Raw genomic sequence first — 21,134 nt, forward strand, 5'->3', positions numbered from 1 at the left:
GACTGAGAGCAGAAGTAAAGTTTGCTATCTGGTCAGGAATAGGAAGCATTGTTTCCCATGCCTCACCTCTGATCTTCAAGCTGAATGCTTCCAGGGAATTGGCCTTCGGTGAAAAATGTCAAGATATTCACCACAGGGCTTAATTAAATGGAGGGTCTACATGGTTCTATTAAAAGGGTTATTTTGTTTTTTTGTTTAAGTAGGGTACTTTATTTTCTGATAGTGCCACAAAGTAAAATATTGCCTAAATTTACAATATTAATATCAAGTAGATTAGGAAAATTAGACAAAAAGAAGTCAATCATCATTGTAATGATTATATTATTTGCCTTAAAATTAAATATATATTTTTTCTCTCAGAAGTATCAAAGTCAGACATTTTTTTTTATGTCAACAGCCACATATTCTGAAATATCCAGGTTCAGATCAAGTATTTTAAAATCTACTGAGCTTTGGTTCTACTATAATTTGTGCAGAGCTCACCTTTCTCTTCACTCATTTACTCATGGTTTTGAGATCTGAGAGTAGCTCTTATTATATTCTACCTGAAAGGCAGGAATTATTTGGAGTTACAAGAGTTGCAGTAAGGAAATAGAAGATTTTGTTCATTAGCCCATTTTGTGCCATCACTTGTCATCTCTGGAAGCTGACAGAATTGGGCCTGTGGAGACATTACGTGGAGACACGGTCCTCAGCGCCATCAGCGACCACCAAGTAATAATGGCACAGTACTTACAGCCTACGACTTTCTAAAGGACTTTCACAAATGTTTAAGACCTCAAAAAAAATTCTCTACTATAACTAAAAAAAATTAGGTGCTTGATATGCTATTGACCAGGGTCGTGGGGCTCCCCCCAAAAATATACTTGGAACCTAAGCAAGTCCTAACCAGCCTCAAAGCTCCCTGGGAACGATCTTCCATCTATTTTGTTCTTAGGCTACAGCTTGAGCTGAGTGGGAGCATTGGCTGATAGAGTACGATGGAGAATGACAAAGAATTAGAATGTCTAATGCTGAAACTATAGCAGAGACCAATCCATCTAGGTGTTCAAACTGTGTCCCAAATTCCAAAGGAAGATAGAGGCAGTGGATCTCTGGTCCACCCTGTTACCCCTGTTCTTACCAGGTTATCAGATTAGCTCCACTTGGATCTGTTGAAAGTATTAGGATTCTCAGTGAAATTATGTTTGAAAAATGAGCTAGCAGCTTAGTGTCAAAAGTCATCATTTTACTAATGAGTGCTTAAGAGGGTCAAAGAGTTTAAATAGACTCCCCAAGGTCTCCCGACTAGCTAACAAAACCAGGTTTTCAGAATCCCAGTTCAAGACTGTTTCCTCAAGCAGAGACTGAGGAAACATCTACAAAGGAGAACGTAAGTCCCCAAGGCAAGCCCCAGTCTCAGAGTGTGGGGTGCTGCTGCTGTCCGCAGAGGCATTTGGGCTTTGCTAGGGCACTGGCAGCAAAGGAGGTTCCACTCCCCTTTCACATCTGCCGTCTTTTAGGCCAAGGTCACATCCTGGGACTTAGACGATATATTTTTGAAAGGCTCAGAGAGCATCTATGAAGCTAACCAGGAGATAAAAATTATTGTATCTCAGAGGCTATCCTCCAACTTCCATCCCTGAAGAGAAAGTTCTCGTTTCCCAGTGAAGAAAAGAAAAGCAGCTCAAATAAAATCTAATAAGCAAAATTACAACAAACCCAGAAAGTATCCAAAGGAGTAAAAGAGTTTATCAATGATGGCAGAAGACGCACCTGTTGACCAGGTAAAGTTTTATCAGTCACACAAAAAGGCTATCACAACACTGTCCCATGTGGTAGCCACAACCAACATGAGGCTGCCAAGCACGGGACAGGTGGCTGGGCCAAACTGAGTGTAGTGGAGATACATCCTAGAATTAAGATTTAATATGAAAATAAAAGAACGTAAAATCTCTCAATAATTATTTTATTGATTCACGTCAAAATGACAGTATTTTGGATATATTGAGTTAAACCATATTATTAAAATTAATTTCACTCTTTTCTCTTTGCTTTGTAAAATGTGGCTGGTAGAAAAATTCCAGTGACGTTTAAATACATATAACATTCACATTATATTTCTATTAGATAGCACTGTACTATAAGCACGATAACTGATACATATCCATTGCAAGTGAGCTGAGAAGCTGCGGTTCTTTCCAGAAACAGCTTCCTACCTGCATGGCACAGGCCCAGATTTCCTTCAAAGAACAGCTCCTGCCTCTGGACTCAGGCTTCCAACTCAGGCCAGACACTTATGTATCTTCAGGGAGCAGTCAGTAACAGTGCTTTCCTTCAATATAACTTGACTTTAGCCTGGAGTTATGTAGTTTGGCAGGTTTTCAGGGCTATTCAGTATCAGACTAAAGGGCACACTCCATTCACATCGATTCTCAAGCTCCAGTTCTGGGGGGTTGAGGCTGAAAAACACAAAACGTCGGCAGTGAATTTCTATTTCATCTAGGTAAGCAGGACAAGATCTAATCAGACCAGAAACGTATTAAAAGGCGTTACTCAGCACTTTCCATACAGAAATCTCTAAAGGTTTTGTTTTCTGATATCCCTAAAATAAATCTGTTATCAGATAAAGACTTATTTTAGTTTTGCTGTAGACCCCTCTCAACAGAGATAGCTAGACACCTGGCATGAAACAAAGCTAAAGTTTTATTGGCTTATGATATACTTTCTCTCCCTTGTTAAGAGCAAAATTTGGGGACTAGAAGAAATAAGTGGCATTATACCTACAGTGAAACTTTGATTAGCATTGAAAATTGCTAAAGCTCTGAAGGAAAAATAACTATAAAGAATCTGTTAGAATTCCAGAAAACAAAAAAAGTCCATGTCAAAAATAATCAAAGCACTTGTTTTTGTTTGAAGAAGTAACATGATAGACATTGAAATCTGAAATGGACCAATGGTAGGCTGAGTAACAGTCCTCAAAGATAGCCACATCCTAATAATCCCTGGAACCTGTGAATATACCAAGGGTGCCAAAAAAAATGTCCACACATTTTAAGTAAGGAAAAAACTATGATAATTGTAATACTCCAGTCATGTTTTGTTTGATTTCTGCAAGCAAAAGAGGTGCTCAAATATGATGTGTACTCATCCTTTGTTAATGGTGTATATGTTGAGGATTATAATTTTAGTACAGTTTTTTAAGATATGTGTACATTTTGGGGCACCCTCTTATAGCCACAAAAGGGGCTTTGCAGAGGTGTTAAATTAAGGATCCTCATATAGGGAGATTATCCTTGAAATAATACAGGATGATCCTGGCTCATCCAGGTAGGCCTTAAATGTGATCACAAGTGTCCCTGTAAGAGGGTCGCAGAGGGACTACAGAACTGCAGGAGGCACCCACAGAGCAGAAGGCCATGTGGCCACAGAAGCAGAGAATGGAGTGAAAAAACACCAGCCAGGACAAGCCAGCAGCCACCAGAAGCTGGAAGCATCTGGGAAAGGATTCTCCCCAGAGCCTCCAGAAAAAACCCAGCCCTGCTAAAACCTTGATTTTGGACTCCAAAGACCTGTTCCCGACTTTTCACCCCTAGAACTGTAAGAAGAGTGAATTCTGTTGTTTTCAGCCACTACATTTCAGCCAACACAATGTGTTACAGTAGCAAGAGGAAATTAATAGAAGACCCCAAGGAGTTACTTGAAAAAACTCACCTGGAGGTAGAATTTGTTTTTCCTTCACATTAGTTTTCATGGCCTTAATGCACAGGAAAAAGAAATCCGTAAGACAAAGTTCTTGGGAGACACTGCCAAAAAGGTTAAATGTTCAAAAGGCATTTGCTTCCTCACAGTTCCTTACCTTTTAGCCCATTCTCTGGACTTGTGCTTCTTTTCTTTCCTCCTCCCTCAGCTAAGGAATTTGGTCACACGCAACTTCAAATTTACTTTTATGTCTGACTTGCCAAACCTCCATAATGTTAACAAAAACATTGTAATTTCCCTTTCAGCTATGTATAATATGATAGTTAATAAATATAACCATCAGCTCTGGTTTATTGTAAATATTAAATTCATTTATTCAACAAACATGTATTGAGTACCAGCTGTGCCCTAGGCACTGTGCTAGACCCTGAGCAAGACAGCGGTGAACAAGGTAGGTGTGGTCCTTCTCTTTAGTTTCACTTAATAACAGAAAGCGACAAAAGTAAGTAAAGACATGCATGAAATGACCAACTGTGGTTAATGCTATGACGGAGACACAGAGAATACAATGACAGAAAATAACAGAACTGGCTGGCTGGGCATGGTGGCTCACGCCTATAATCCTAGCGCTCTGGGAGGCCAAGACAGGTGGATCACCTGAACTCAGGAGTTTGAGACCAACCTCAGCTAGAGTGAGATGCCATCTCTATTAAAAACAGGAATACTAGCCAGGTGTTGTTGTGGATGCCTGTAGTCCCAGTTACTCAGGAAGCTGAGCAAGTGGATCACTTGAGCCCAAGAGTTTGAGGTTGTTGCTGTGAACTGTGACACCATGGCACTCTACCCAGAGTGAAAGAGTGACACTCTGTCACAAAAAACAAACAAACAAAAAACAACCATCAATTTGTGACCTCAGCAGTTCTAGGGCATGAACGAGGCAAAGACCAAATTGGTATAAAAAGTCTACAGTGAACACTTGGGCATTCATAGAAACTTTAGAACAGTTATGCTTTTGTAGAAGGATTAAATTAGCTCTATAGTAAAGGTTACCCCAAATTTACTCCAATAATGTTGAAGAACAAGGTTCAACTCAAGCTACTACATGAGTAAATCAACTACTTGCTAGAACACAGCCTACAACTCTATGTAAGACAACAAAATCCAATGCTCAATAACAAAATTTACAATTTATAGTCGTCAATAAAAAGTGACCATAAATGAGAAGAAGCAGGAAATTGGGATCCATAACCAGGAGAAAAACCAGTCAACAGAGACAAACCCAGAAATGAAGCGATGACAGGATTGGTAGATTAGCGGATGAGAACTTCAAATCAGCTATTATAAATATATCCATGTACTGAAAAAAATGAATATAGTGAGAAGTGAAATATATAAAAAAGATACCATAAGCAATCATATCAAAGTTCTTTCTCAGGAAGCCCTCACCCCCACCCATGCTATAACCAGCCCTACAGTCTCTTTTCTGTGAAGTTTTTTGTTTCACGTAACTTTGTACTTTGGTTCTCTATATGGGCATGTTTTTAAATTGTCTTGAAGAACATGCCCTAAATAATTCTAAAGAAAGTTTGGAGCGACCCTGACAGGTGCCAGGGAAGTAGGCAGGTAGGCATGACTATGGTAGAATTCCAGCTGCACCTCAGCCCTGAATTGACACTGTTTTTAGAAAGTGTAAGACTTCCTAGTCTCTAAGCACAGAGCATCTGGCTAGGGCTCAGGGATGTGTGTGGCCATGTATTCTCCAGAAGACCTCGGTTTTCCAGGCCAACCTGCCCAATTAGCCCATCTGCCCCTGAAGTCCAATAGTTCTCACTGGAGCAGGTTCTCATAACTGCTGGTCATATTATCTTGTTTTTTCCTCTTTTTAACCATTACTGGGGAGTTTGGGGAGGCACTTTCTTTTAATTTTATCTCCTTAAAATTAAAATAGAGATTTTAATTAAAAGGAAAATATTAAAGTTTAAGAGCTCACTCAAAATATTTGTTGAGCCTTTATCACAGCTAAGTTGGGTTTAGGTCAAATGAAGCAATCTAGGGTTAAAGGAGAAGAGACAGATCTTCTTTCCTAGCTGTGTATGTACTTCTGTCAAAGAGGTACAGGTTTTCCCTAAAGATTTCATCCCATTAACAATGATCTCAAAGCTGAATTTTCAAATTTGAAATCGCCCCTATGAACAGCTTTTCTGGTGTGTCCATATGGTGGAAAACTCATGGGGCTCACATTACTTTAGTCTATAGGTCACTTTAGTTCCTAAAATGTTTTGTTGAGCTTAAACTTTAAAATTCTAAGCTATTGAACGTATTTTTATTTAGAATCATTAACTGAAAGCTCATTTATTTCTGCATTGCCCCATGCCAGTAAGGGAATTAGAGATCACGTTTTTAGCTACTCCCTGGATGAAGGAAAATAGAAACGTGGGTCTCAGTTGAGTGCACCAAGCTGTCATGTTCATATTTGATGCCAGCTGGTCACCTGTTGGCAGTGCCAGCAGAGAGCTTGGGGACTAAATCCATGCTGTCCTTCTACATCCAACGTCAATAGACCATCTCTATCAGAATGCCTACTCCCTGTGTAAGCCACTTCATTAAACAGCAAACCTCTCTGCTTAAGTGATGTCTAGTTATCAGCTTGCATTTTAATACCCAACAAATTAAAAACTGCATTAACTCTGAGGTGGTATCTTTCCACGCTATGTTGTTTTAAGAGACACTCATCTGTTATGGGGTGAGATAAGGACAACCAACTCAAATTAGAAGTTCAAAAAGGAGTCTTTTATTAACTGCAGGGCTGTCTCAGCAAAGTCTAAGGCAGACTAAGTGAGAGAGCATCGAGGGGTCTGGAGTCGGGGTTGTTATAGCCTTAAAGTTGGCAAAGAGACAAACAGGTGGGCTAAAAGTTGGCAAAAGCAGCAAAAAGCAAGCGCGGGGTCATGATGACCCCTTTACAGACGTAAACCCTGCAATTTAGCGGATTAGCAGACAGGTAACATAAAGTAACACAAAGGCACATCAAGCAGATCTGGCAATTAGCAAATAAGTAAAACAATTTGTCACAGCACTTAGCTTTGTTAACTCTCATCATGACAGTACTTGGCCCATTCGTTCTTATCTTGTTCTGTTCCGGCCTGATCCAGACCGACCTAAGAGCAATGGTACCGCCATCATTTCAGAGTTACGGTGTGCTCACCTTTTATCCTACACAGCCCCCTGGTGCACGCGGCGGTGGGCAGTATCCATCTCATGGGGGTGACAAGGCTGCTGCACCCATCTCAATCTCCTTGCAACAGAGGCCATTTTTGTCTCATGAATACACATAGAGCTGAAAGGGCAATGATAAAAAATAAGTAAATAAAAAATAAAAACAAAAAGACTCACTTCAAATGTCTGTGTTTTATTCTCAATGGTCGTGTCTCCACCAGGAGATGAAGATGGGGAGGAAAAGGAATGCTGGTCACCAGGACACTGTCAACAGCAAACGACACATCGTTAGGAACAGTCATTTAACAGACCAGACTAAGCGTACAACCCAGCCAGATCATCTTCTATCATCACCTGAAATTAAAAAGCACCTCCAAAGGAATTGTTTACTGCTTTGCCTGCAAAAAGTGCTACAAACAGTAAACCAAAGAGACAAAACAGCCTTCAGTGGACTGTTAGGGCACTTAAAGGAGCTGTAAATTATAATTAGCCATATGCCAGACTTCACAGCCCAGCAAGAAGTACACCTGAGGGTGCCTGATGGTGCCACATCTCCAAGGCCCAGTCATGCAGGTCAAAAGCAGAATGGCTGTCGAGTAAGAAATAATCCACCAAAAAAAAAAAAAGCTACAAAACTATTCCATTCTCTGGTTTCAAACACAACAGATGAGACTCTTCCTGCACGTTTGTGACAACAGTTGTGTCTTTTGAGTTAGCTGAGTTTCTGGCTTGGGAATTGTGAGGGAAGCCCCCATTCAAGTAAAGTCCTAACCCTGAACTCCCTGTGAATCTGGGAGATACATCTCCTCTGTTATAAAGGAATCAGAGTTCAGACGTGTTATAAAGATAATGTTTTTCCATACCATTATTTCCAGATAAGAAAAAGTAGTTTGGAGATGGGGACCTATACACCAGAGAATGATCTCAGATAATGAGGGACAAACTTTTGAGAACTTGGTTGCCCTACTCTGCTGAATAAACATGTGACTTTCGGCACGTCCCTTAGCCATCTTTAGCATATTACTTAACCTCCTATAGCCTTAATTTTCAATTTTATACTATAGGGGATGGGTTCGGTGATTTCTGAAAAATGGCATTCAAAATGTGTGTGTGTGTGTGTGTGTGTACATATGTATAAGAGCACCTATACCTTCATTTTTTTGCTGAGAAATCCCATAACTTTCATTAGATTTGCAAAAGGTTTAGGGACTAAAAAAAGGCAAAGGAAGAATCTTGGCCATGGTGGATTAACTGTAGGAGTAGAAAATGAAACTGAGAATATTCAGTCTTATGCTAAAACAGATAATTTACAGGATTTGATTTGCTCTGTTTGGCTGAGAATAAAACACTCTTATGCAAATTAAGACTGATAAAGAAGATGAGTTTATATTGTTTAAAAATGCAATATGATCATTTGGCTCAAATAGCTGTATGCCAGTAAATTAAGGATTCATGTGGTTCTGAAAATCATGCAAATTCTCTTTGTGAATTTGTGCATTTATGTAAGTTTGTACTAAGTGATTTTCAGTACAAGGAGATAAGATGTGGCTACATTCTTGAGACATATAAACATAGGAACAAGACCCATTAGACTGCAGAAGGCTGAATGGATACCATCCCTCTTTATAATCTGCTTGGTTCACATTGCTATGTTTTGATTTGGCATTGATTTCATGATCAGATAATAGAGCAAGTGTGGAATCTCCATAATCTACAAAACCTTTCTTCTCTTTGCTCTCACCCTGCCCATCCCATCCAGTACTGCTGCTGAGAAGAGAAAGCCTCCACTAGAACGGCAGCAGCGCAAGGGAGGGACCAGTGCCCAGCACACAGTAACGCTCAACAACCATTGGTTGAATGAGTTCTCCTATTGATTGATTTTCAGCATAGGTTAAAAGTTGTGACTCTTCCTTTCTGAACCTGGGCAGATCAATTGTGTCAAATTTACTTTTCAGAAATCTACTTTGGCTTCTGTAAGCAGTGGACATTTCTAGTTCTAATTTATAAAGCGCACTTGGGGTTGAGAGTCTTGCTAGGTAGGTTACCAACCTCACCCTTGGGCTATACACAACCAACTCGAATGGTTCAGGAAGTTCCAGTAAGCACCCACGTTATCATTCCGGGAAACTGTGAGGCACTTATTCCTGTATAGGGCAAATTTTCATCCACCTTACTGAATCATAGCCACAATGTATTGACCCCATGAGTATAGTGAATTCATCATGTTCCTTAGAATTCCTTACTTATATATGAATAACTCTCCTATATGAGAAACAGCGGCAGAACAACAGAAACAGTAACAATGTTGACCTTTTCATTAAAGACAGGCACTTGGGAATGCATTCAATAAATGGAGTCTCTATTATCTATCATTGGCACCTGTTGGACAACATGTAAAATCGATGCTCAGTGAGGAAAACACTCTACTATCTAAATCCAAACATCATTAATGGTTAACTTTCCTCATATTTCATATCCCTTGATATGAAATAGTCTACCTCAACCTCCTCGATTTTAGACTTATTTCTATTCATTATTCTTTTGTTTTATTCCTAAGGTTTGAGACATGGTCATGGCCAATTTCTCTGCATTAAATTTAGATCTATTTTAGTATGTTTTTCGCCCACTTAAACAATGTTTTTTGAATGATACTGTGTTGTTTTGGAAGGCCACATGACAGAGACCCCTCTCTCTCATTGCTAATTCCACTTTCTTTTTGCTTCTCTTCCCTTTTCTTTTGTTCTGTCCTCCCAGACATCGACCTACAAAATCTCCTGGCTTCCTTGTGATTGTTTACTCCCATCGCATTTGGTGTGTATATATCCATTTAATATTGACAGAGGTATTTGTATTTGGATGTCTTTATTAAGGTATGTTGTTGTGACATACTAACAATAAATTGTTATCTCAGCACGAATGAAGGTTTATGCACAGGGAGAAATGTTCTTAAGATTTTAAAAAAAGGCAGTACCTCTGGGTACATTTAGGCTGGTATAGAACACTGATTTCCAAGGATCTGAAACAATACATAACATACATGAGGTCTATTATCTCACACATCAGATTTCAGTAGCCATCTGGGACACCAAATTACCAATGAAACAAAAGACATGACACAGTGATAAGTGCACAGGTTTGTAATTTAAAAAAAAAATGGATAATGATCAATTATATTTGCAATTTACCAAGTAAAGTTAATCATTTCTTCTCACATGGACCAAAGAATATGTAGTTGATAAACACAAAATTCTAAACATTATTTTAATTTTTTTATTATTAAGAAAACCCCAGATGTGCATTATTCTTGAGCTATGGAAGAAAGATATAGGTACTATAAAGTGATCGTAGAAAACACTAGAAAAGAAAAATGAGAAAAAAAAAATGGTTAGATGGGGAAAATATGCTCTCAAAATGGAACTCTTTGCAAAGAGCCACAGATGCGATACCTTGAACCTCTGGAGAGCTTTAATTAGACCAGCTCTTCCTTGGGCGCATGCTCAGAAGCTCTGGCGCAGACTGTAAATTAGGGCAAAGAAACCCAGCAGGGGCCTGGGTGGGTTAAGGGGGAAGGGCAGAATCTTAAAGGGGCAATGACCATTTAAAAGAGCAATGCCTGTTGGCCCCACTATTCTTGTCTTAGGATACACCACCTGCCACCCTCTGTCTTCCCTGTCTCAATTAACAGCACCTCCACTCTCACAGCCTGGTTACAGTGACTAAACATGTCATTCATAATTTCTCTCTTTTTTTTTTTGGATCTGCAAAATGCAATTTATCATTTTTGCAGATTTTACCTTAAACTTGACTTCACTTCTCCATTCCTGTTATTGTTCTGATTTAAGCCCTCACTGGGCCCTGCTTGGGCCATTACAATAGTCTCTCAACTTGCTTTACATGCATTTTCCACAGTTACCAAATCATCTTTTAAAAAGTACATCACTCCAGCTTAAAATACTTCAGGGGGTCCCCTCACCTGTAGGAAAAAGTTCTGTCTTCGTAGCACTGCACATCTGGCCTCCCTCAACCTAGGAGAACTCATTTCAAACTCTTCCCACGATCTGCTTTCTGTTCTCACAATATTCAATTGCTTCTAGCTTACATGTCCTCATGTAAGGTTAATTAAACACTGAATATATAGAAGAGTTTTTGGTCCACTTAAAACATATACTTTTGGTCATAATCCTGGCACTCTGGGAGGGTGAGGAGGGAGGATTTCTTGAGTTCAGGAGTTTGGGACCAGCCTGAGCAAGAATGAGACCCCGGGCGGCGCCTGTGGCTTAGTCGGTAAGGCGCCGGCCCCATATACTGAGGGCAGCGGGTTCAAACCCGGCCCGGCTGAACTGCAACCAAAAAAAAAAAAAAAAAAAAGCTGGGTGTTGTGGTGGGCGCCTGTAGTCCCAGCTACTTGGGAGGCTGAGGCAAGAGAATCGCTTAAGCCCAGGAGTTGGAGGTTGCTGTGAGCTGTGTGATGCCACGGCACTCTACCGAGGGCTATAAAGTGAGACTCTGTCTCTATAAAAAAAAAAAAAAAAAGAATGAGACCCCATCACTACTGAGAATAGAAAAATTCGCAGGGCATAGTGGCATCTGCTTGTAGTCCCCGCGATTTGAGAGGCTGAGGCAAGAGGATCCCTTGAGCCCTGGAGTTTGGGGTTGCTGTGAGATAGGATGCCACAGCTCTCTACTCAGGATGACAAAGTGAGACTCTGTCTCAAAAAAGGTAAAAAAAAAAAAAAAAAAATAAATAAAATATATATTTTTAGGGAATAAGATATAATAATCCAATATCTAGTTCTTAATTAATTTAACTATAGTCATATAATATATTAATTTTTTCACCCTAACACATCATAAAGTCAAAGAAAAATTCTCAAAAGTTAGAAAAATGATTTTCTTACTAGTATGGAATCAACCCACGTCAAAGATCTTATTCCACTCAATAATTGATGAGGGAACCAGTAGGGTGGTAAGGTGGTTGGTTCTAAGAGCACTTGAGGAAACAGTTATTTATAGGAAAAAAAGAACGCTAGAGTAAGATGGCACATTAGATTTAAAACCAGTTAAGGTACGACAGGGCAATGACGTCACAGATTATCTCTCCTTCTGAACATAATTATTTACAGCTCTGTCTCTCTCTCACACACACACACACACACACACACACAAATCTACAAGTTGACACGTCACTTCGCAGTGTCTGGGTACTTGTTAACAGCAAATAACAAAGTCAAACAAAGGTAAATTCTCATAAAGAATTAAGTGACCCTGGGGTAGACCTATTAAACAATGTTTCCACACAGTGTTACTATATGGAAAGAACACACCATCCTCTTCTTGCTCTTTTTTTTATTATTTCTAAGTTAAGAATAATTATTCTTAAATCAAAAATCTTCACAGTGTTTTTTGGTACCATGAAAGTCACTTCTGGAGCCAATTAACCAAGTTTTCCAGAATATAACATTTTCATATACTCTACGTTTTTTCAGATAAAGTACTCTTGGAATTTTGTGGGGGGTCTTATTTAGATTGCAAAGAGGATGGCTGTATTAAATATCTATAAATACTGTAGAAAGGGTATAGTTATATAGGTGCTAAAAATGTAGGAGTAGCTACCAAGGTAACGATAACGCAATTTGTAGCTCCTCCAAATAGCGAGAGGGGCAGTACTATAAAGATAGCTTTACAAATCCAATGTAAAGGAAAAATAAGGACAATGGCAAATAGAAAACATAAAATAAGCTGGTAGAAATAATTTCTGATATAACACTTTATAATAAATACATAACTGAATTTAATTTACCTATTAAACAACAGAGACTATCAAACTGGATGGAAAAAATCTCTTCCTTTTATAAACATGATGCTATGGTCTGAATGCTGTGTCTTAATCTGTCTGTGCTGCTATAACAGAATACCACAGACTTGGTCATTTACAAAGAAAAGAAATTTATTACTCACAGTTGTGTTGCATGGTGAGGGCTGATGTCCAGAGAGGAAGAACACTGAGTTCTCACAAGGCAAAAGGGACAAACTCCACTGTCATGCCACTTCAGAAGGGCACCTAGTCCCACTCCTGAGGGCACAGCCCTCACGACTCAATCGCCTCCCAAAGGCTACATCTCCCCATGTTGCATTGGGGACATGTGAATTTTGGAGGAGACACATTCAAACCACAGCATTCTGCCCCTAGATCCCCCAATGCATGGCCTTCTTATACACAAAATACTTTCATTCCATCTCAATAGCTGCCCAAATCTTAAGTCATTCCATCATCAACTTAAAATCCAAAGTCCAGAGTCTCATCTACATATTATTTAAATCAGATATGGGGGAGACTCAAAGAAATGTTCATCCTGAGGTAAACTTCTCCCTAGCTATGAGCCTGTGAAATCAAACAGGTTATGTGCTTTCAAAACACAATGATGGGAGAGGCATAGCACAGACATTCCCACTCCAAAAGGGAGCAACAGGCAAGAAGAAAGGGGTAATAGGTCCCATGTAAGTCCCAAACCCAACAGGGTAACCCTGCCCTGTGGGATTGCTAGTCACGGCCTCCACCTCAGCTCTCATGGGTTGGAGCTGACTAAATACCTCCCAATACGATTGCATGGAGGACACCTGAATTTTGGAGGACACAATGAAATGATGACAGACTTGCCACCCTCCAAATTCATGTATTGGAACCTATTACCAAACACGGTAATATTAAGAGGTGTGGCCTTTGAGAAGTGATTAAGTCATTAGGGCTCCGCCCTCATGGATGGGATTAGTGCCTTAGAAGATGCTCCAGAGAGCTCCTGTCTCTATTGGCCTGCATGAGATGACGCAGGAAGGAAGTGCCATCTTTGAAGCAGAGAATTAGCCCTCATCAGACAGATCATGGACTGTCCAGCCTCCAGAGCTGTGAGGAATACATTTCTACTTTTGATAAATTGCCCAGTCTGAGGTGGTCTGCCACAGGTCCTAATGGACTAAGATATGTGCCTAAAATAGAAAAACCTGAAAGGATGAAAACAAAAAGATGATATAAGAATATACACATTACAAGGAAAATACAAACAACAGAAAAGGTGATGCAGCAATATTGATATAGATAAAATAAAATTTAAGACAAAAAAGCACTAAAAAGAGCTATTTCATTATGACAAAAAGAATAATTAGTACCTTTATGAATGTACAGAGATTTAAAAAAAAGAACTTGATAAACTCGAAACTGATAATAATTTGGAGATATTTTAGTACATTAATTATAAACTGATATATTCAGCAGAGAAAATTTCAGTAATAATATTGAATACTTGAATAAAACTAACAACGGTTAACCTAACAGAAATATAGATAACTCAACAAGGGGGGAATACATAATTTTCAATACACATGCCATTTTTTTTTTTTAATGACCATATACTGGGTCACAAGAAATTCAAACAATTTTCCAAGATTTAACATGATCTCTGTCCATGAAGCATTTAAAATAATAATCAACAATAAAAACATGGTTAAAAAAATAGCAACAACCTTTAATTGGAGGAAAAAAACCCTACACTAAAAATAGCTCATTGGTGGAGGAGGAAATTACAATGTCATGGCATGTTTAAAACTAAAGACAACAAAAATACCACATGAGAAAACTTGTGGGCCAGAGATGTAGTAACAAGGAAGAAGTGTGACCTTAAATGTGATTATTCTTAAAAAAGGAATATTGAAAGCAAGTAAGCTAAACTTTCAAGTCATTTAACTAGTAAAAGAATTGCAGAGTAACAAAATCAAGTAAAAGAAAGGAAAATTCATATAATCCATGAAATAGAAGACAGAGCAATGAAGAAAAAAAATCACGAAACAAATTTGGTTCCTTAAAAAGTAGTAAGACTGGCTCTGAGCCCATAGCCATAGTAGTGACAGTGCCAGCCACATATGCCAAGGGTGGAGAGTTGGAACCCAGCCTGGGCCAGCTAAACAACAGTGACAACTGCAACAATAAATAGCTGGGCATTCTGGTGGGTGCCTGTAGCCCCAGCTACTCGGGAGGCTGAGGCAAGAGAATCGCTTAAGCCCAAAAGTTTGATGTTGCTGTGAGCTGTGACACCACAGCACTCTACTGCGGGTGACATAATGAGATTCTGTCTCAGAAAAAAAAAAAAAGTAGTAAGACTGATAAGACTGAAACAATAATGATAAGCAATATTAAGAATGAGACACTGGACATGAACACAGCCAGAAGTGGATTTTCAAAAGCCCAGAGTGAACAACCAGGAACAAGTTTATTCCCAAAGCAATAAGAAAAACTAGATAAAATAGAAAAATTTCTAGAAAAAAAAACCCCAAAGTCATACAAACATATATAGATATAAATTTGTGTATATATCTATATCTACATAGCTGTAAGAAAGAGGCTCCCCCTAAAACTAAGCTAAGTCCAGATGGTTAAGGGAGAGTTTTACAAAACACTCACAACTCTTGCTATGAAGCACTATAATCTTACTGCCCAATACAGACATGGGCAGTAGGAAAAAAATTATAGGCCTGTCTTACTAATCACAGACATTAAGTTCCTAGACAAACATCAGCAAATTAAATTTAACAGGAAATAATAACAATATCGTGGCCAAGTAGGATTTATTCCAGTAAAGTTCAAAATAAAAAAACCTATTACCAGAATGTACCAGATTATCAGAACCAAGAAGAAAAACAATAGGATGGTGTCAATAAATGCAAAAAGCATTTGTGAAACTTCAATATTTATTAATAGTGAGAATTCTTAGGAAACTGCTAAAGAAGGAAATTTCCTCAACTAGTACCTATATAAAAAAATGTTTTGTTAAAACGGCAAAAATAAAAATCTGTAAGAGGTTAGTTTCCAATCCACGGATACTTTCAACTACCTTAAGAATTCTTGTAATTGCTAAAATAAAGTAGTTAAGTAGTAAAGCATAGCTATAATAAACTACAAAAGCCATTATAATTAACAGAAAATTTAAAAAGCATAGCAAGGAGTCTGGCAGGACAAAGATAGTAGTTGGTCACCATTTCTAATCAATATTACATCCAGAGTTATGGTCTGGGAATACTACACAGGTATTAAAAACACAAAACAAAGAAAGAAGAAAACAAACTCCGGAGGCGGAGGCTTGGGGAGACAAAGCCAAGAGTTTCTGAGCCCTGCCACGTCTTTCCCCACTTTCCAGCCCGGCAAATCACCACTTATCCTTCAAATACCTTGGCAGCTACCTCCAGCCCCAGGTTGGTCGCATTTCCTTTGTACCTCGTGCAGACTTCTAGAAGCAAAAGTATCTCAACTGTCAGTGTACTTAACCCAGGCAAAGCACAGAGTAGGACTTTTTGGAAGGGTCTAGAATTCCCCGCGCCCCTGCATCAAACTGATTTGAGCAAAAGGACAAACAACCCTGACACGCAGGCGGCATCCCACAGCTGTCGCGCGCCCACTGCAGATTCCACGCTGGCGCACACTCGCCACCCAGCGTTTCTCCGTCGCAGAGGGCGCCTGGCGCCCCAGCCCACTTCCTCTTTCCTCTCCCTTTAAGCGGCCCAGCCAGTCAGCAATCCCTCCCTCTGCCCCACCTCCAAACACACACATTTTTGAAATTTTTTTAAATAAAGGAACGCCCAGAAACCAGGGTGCGGGGGGGTGCAGCCGGCCTCTCCAGCGCCCCTCGGCCCGCGCTGCGTCCGCCCCGCACGCCGGCTCCCGGCCCGGAACCCCCGCACCCCGGCCGGCCGCCCGCGCCGACGCCCCGCCCCCGGGTCCCGCCGCCCGCGCTCCCACCCCAGCCCCGCCGGGCCGAGCCGGGCCCCGGGCCCAGGGGCTGGCGAGCTTCGCCGGGCCGGAGGGCGGCGTCGGAGCCGGCGGCCAAGCGGGCTGCGGGGCGCGCGGCGGGCCATGGAGGTGGAGGAGGCGTTCCAGGCCGTGGGGGAGATGGGCATCTACCAGATGTACTTGTGCTTCCTGCTGGCTGTGCTGCTGCAGGTGAGTCCCCGCCGCCCCGCCAGGGCAGCCCGGCTCCCCATCCTCAGGGCCTCCGGGACCGCCGGGCCGAGACCCCGGCTCCGCAAACGCCCGAGGTGTGGCGAGCGCCGGGGTCTGCGGGGCCAGGCGCCATGCGGTGGCCTGGGCCCCATCAGCGCCAAGGTCGCCGGCGCCTCGGAGCCTCTCGGTTTCTGCCGAGTCCCCTCACCCCGCCACCCTGAGTGGCGGAAGGAGTGTGTGGACACAGCTACTTCATCCTTTGTGCTTGTTAGCAAGGATGCAAAATTGTGTTACCTGAACTATGCTGCAGATTTGAAAGGGAATTGTTACCCAGCCGGTCGCACTGTCAGCTTAGAATCTAGGGCGCTGGGACAGCCCTGATTATCTGCAGACAAAGGTCGATCTAGGACCTCCTCCTGAGCTCCAGAGTACCTGCTCACCACCTTTGCGTGGTTTGAGGGGCTTACTGTTCCAGGGGCTTTCAATGCCTGGGATTTCTCTGCGGTTTAAGTTCTGCTGGGTCATTACGCCCTGTGGCTAGCCTTGGGTTGAGACCTTTTACAAACTGAATGGTTCCATCTCCAATGCGTGGTTATCAAATGGAATTGCGTTTTCATTGTACAGAGCCTACTTGCACACCTCAACCTGAAGATGTGGGTACCGTACGTGAAGGGTCACTGCGAATTATCTTTGTCAGGCAAGAGTTAGTCCTCCCGCACCGACATAAACGGCCCGTTTGAGATCCGTTACTTTTCTCAGCATTCTAAAGGCATGACATTCACAAATCCTTTGTTAGTATCTATTGTGAATCAACCGTTTTACCCAATCCTTCTGTCAGTCCATTTGAGTGCTGAACACAGGACGCAGTGGACAAATGGAAATCCCTGCCCTCATGAAGCTTACTTTCTAGTGGGGTGGGTGAGGCAGACAGATGGTTAAACAAATAATGCACTTGACTTGTGATGGCAGTTATTCCGTGGGAAGTACAGGGACGTAAAGGGCGGTTGTAGATAAAACCACCTAGGTAAAACCACCGGCCTACATGTTGCTTAAACCTTTTGCATAAGGCAATGGCTCAACAGGAAGCTGGGGCAGATAGCAGTTGACTTACTGATTAAATGTTGAAAAGTTTGGTAGATTTTATCACCAGCCAGACAGACTGGTCCAAGCAATGGACTAGCAGAACAGTTCTCAGTTCACAAATATGCATATTCTGAACTATTTTTCAGTTTGTTGTTTTAGCTCTATTTTTTTCCCTCATTTTTTTTGCTCTTGCTTTTATATCAGATGTTTTACATTTAAAAGCATTTTCCCTAGGGCGAAAAAATGTTCACACTAAGTCACATAAATACTAGAAGTATTTATTACAGAGAAAATAGAATTACAACTTTGATGCCTAATTTTTAATTGTAACAGTTGCCTTGAGAAATACTTTTTCTGTTCTAATCATGAATTCCAGGACCATCCTCCCCACTCCGAGCAATCCCGGCTCTCCACCTCTCTCCACTGCCAGTGTTATCTTCTTACTTGTCTAGCCAGGGATTCACCAACTTGGAATATGTTTGTCTTGAATGGAATGTGGTACTAAAAAGGCCAGTGTTATAGGTTTAGGACCTGTTTTTTTTTTTTTTTTAAGACAAAGTCTCACTGTGTCGCCCTAGGTAGAGTGCTGTGACATCACAGCTCACAGAGACCTCAAACTCTTGGGCTTAAACGATTCTCCTGCCTCAGCCTCCCCAGTAGCTGGGACTACAGGCACCCACCACAACGCCAGGCTATTTTTCTGTTGCAGTTGTCATTGTTGTTTAGCTGGCCCGGGTTGGGTTTGAACCCACCACCCTTGGTGTGTGTGGTTGGTGCCATAACCATTATGCTATGGCCGCTGAGCTGTTTTAGGACCTATTGAGTTCCCCTTTTGTTTATGGTTGACCAAGGTGGTTAGAGTTTGAAACCAAAAGACTTCTAAGCCCATGACCATGACTATTCACTGAACCTTGGCTGACACATCAGTATTTGCCATTCAAGGATCAGGCTTTTGTGCGTTGGGAATGAGGAAGTGTATATCTTGTAGGTCTGGGTGGGGGTGGGGGGGTACCCTGCAGCTGTGCCTGTACCACTGGAGGAGATGCCCCAGTCTGGGCAAAAATGAATCCTTCACAGCTGCTACATGTTTATGGGGACGACACTGCCCCAGTGAGACACAGAATGCAGTGGCTGTAGAGCCACCCAGAGATATCCTAGGTATGAAAGTGGAGCTCCCCAAGACCTTGCTACCAAGTCTGTGGTTGGAGATGTCTGGGGCTAGGGAAGCTGGCCTGTGCAGTGCTGTACTGAGGAGTCCTGTTATACAGTTGGACCGGGGATGTTTTCATTATTCTTGGGGTCAGGGGTACTCCCCCCAACAAAGGGAAAAATAAGAAGCCCTTTTCTCAGAGCTACAGGAAGGAGATTAATGTTTATCTGCTTTTAAAATCAAGGACTTTTCTTACCATAGCCCATGGGAGGTCAGGCCAACTGCATAGCCACACTGCCAGAGAGAGGGAGCCTCTGCTTCAGCAGAAGCCTTTTCCTATCTCCACTGTGATAATGACTAGCCCCAGCTAAGAGGCACACAGCTGGAGGGAGAGAGATGAAAACTTTATATATCCTTTTACATATTTCTTCTTCTGGGATTATTATTATATTTTTAGATGATTTTAACTCCCTTTACTTCAAACATATCCTAGTTCAAACTAAGAGGACAAAACCACATTCCAAAGCCAACTTTAAAGGTCTTTAAGTTAACTGCTTTCTTGAATTATTGATAGCATCATGTAGATCTTCAGGAGTTACCTCATTCTCCAATTTCCTTGCCTGGGAGGCTTATTACCCTCACATTCCTTGCTCTCCATAGTGGTTAACTTTGAGATAAATAAAGGATAGAAGCAGATTTTGTAGATCTTTCTTCAGCATGGTAACATGCAAATACTCTGATAATAGCAGATAAGTTTTTTTTAACATACATAAACAAAAAATTAAAGGAAAAGATTGCTTTATGTAAAAATGGTTGATTTATGAATAAGCAATGAAATTTATAGTTTTATAACTAGAAAAAACTTTGCCATCAAAATATGCTTGCTCTCCCTAGAGTCAGAGGTATTTGTGGCATTTAAATATGGATAATTCTATTTAATTTATTATTATTTTTTTCTTCTGATGATTATTCTAAGTTTATGCTGTCATCACTATTTCGTAAAGTTTGTATACGTATATGATTATTTTCCAGGCTATCTGGAGGAGGAAGGCTGGAATCCAATTTGTTGTTTCTTAATTCCTTTAGGTATAAACCAAAAATGGACCCTTTTTCTTTGTTCTAAGCCAGTGGCTCCAGATCCTTCATCTTTCTCAGGATCATGAATCATAGGTTATAGTATAATTTGCACAGACGTAAATCATCCACTAACTAGTAGAAACATGTATGTAGCCTGTATCAAGCGTGAGTTTTTTTTTTTTTTTTTTTTTGTAGAGACAGAGTCTCACTTTATGACCCTCAGTAGAGTGCTGTGGCATCACACAGCTCACAGCAACCTCCAACTCCTGGGCTTAAGCGATTCTCTTGCCTCAGCCTCCCAAGTAGCTGGGACTACAGGCGCCCGCCACAGCACCCGGCTATTTTTTTGTTGCAGTTTGGCCGGGGCTGGGTTTGAACCTGCCACTTTCGGCATATGGGGCTGGCGCCCTACTCACTGAGCCACAGGCGCCGCCCTCAAGCATGAGTTTCACCAGCAAAATTGGGATGCTATGCTGTGAAGCCTCATCTTGAGGTACAGTATCCTGGTGTTCTAAAATGCATTATTTTTATGCAAATTCTTAACCCCAAATTCATTTTTCAGACCCTAGAACTACTAGTACATTAATATTATCCATGTACTAAATGTCTTTTTGTGGCATTTTAGAAAGCAGAAGAGGAAAGGTATAATAGTCAACACATAAAAAGATGTTTAACTTCAGTGGTCATCTGGGACAGGCATATTAGAATGACTGTGAAACACCATTTCATGCTTATTATATCAGCAAACATTAAACAATCTAAAGTACAAGTGTGATGAAAATGAGGAGAAATAAAAACTACCCCGTTTAGAGAACAAATTTGGCACCATGTAGTAAAATTAAAACCCAGCATTGAACTCCTAGCTACACACGCCATTATCTCTTGGACTTGTGCATAAGAAGATAGCCATAAGATGTTCATTGTAGCACTGTTTGTAATAAC

The 21,134-nt window shown here is 40.9% G+C and overlaps 1 protein-coding gene and 1 long non-coding RNA gene across 10 annotated transcripts in view; one reads left to right on the plus strand and one right to left on the minus strand.

Annotated features, from left to right (window-relative positions):
• Window positions 1-1,941: 1,941 nt before the first annotated feature.
• LOC128585947 (uncharacterized) lies at window positions 1,942-16,364 on the minus strand. Its single transcript, XR_008380158.1, has 3 exons — window positions 16,114-16,364; window positions 6,887-7,018; window positions 1,942-2,441 (listed from the first exon to the last, which is right to left on the minus strand). It is a non-coding gene; the product is annotated as an uncharacterized LOC128585947 (long non-coding RNA).
• Window positions 16,365-16,560: 196 nt separating this feature from the next.
• Window positions 16,561-21,134, plus strand: part of SLC22A15 (solute carrier family 22 member 15) — an 87,470-nt gene continuing 82,896 nt past the window's right edge. For all 9 annotated transcript variants that reach the window (XR_008380157.1, XR_008380151.1, XR_008380152.1 and 6 more), the window contains exon 1: window positions 16,561-16,882. Coding sequence is in view for 2 of the 9 variants with exons in the window: in XM_053591368.1 (XP_053447343.1) it covers window positions 16,796-16,882 (87 nt within the window). In the remaining 7 variants the exon portion in view is untranslated. The remainder of the gene's footprint in view (window positions 16,883-21,134) is intronic.

This window comes from Nycticebus coucang, chromosome 5 (genome assembly GCF_027406575.1).
Source record: "Nycticebus coucang isolate mNycCou1 chromosome 5, mNycCou1.pri, whole genome shotgun sequence".
Classification (NCBI taxonomy): domain Eukaryota; kingdom Metazoa; phylum Chordata; class Mammalia; order Primates; family Lorisidae; genus Nycticebus; species Nycticebus coucang.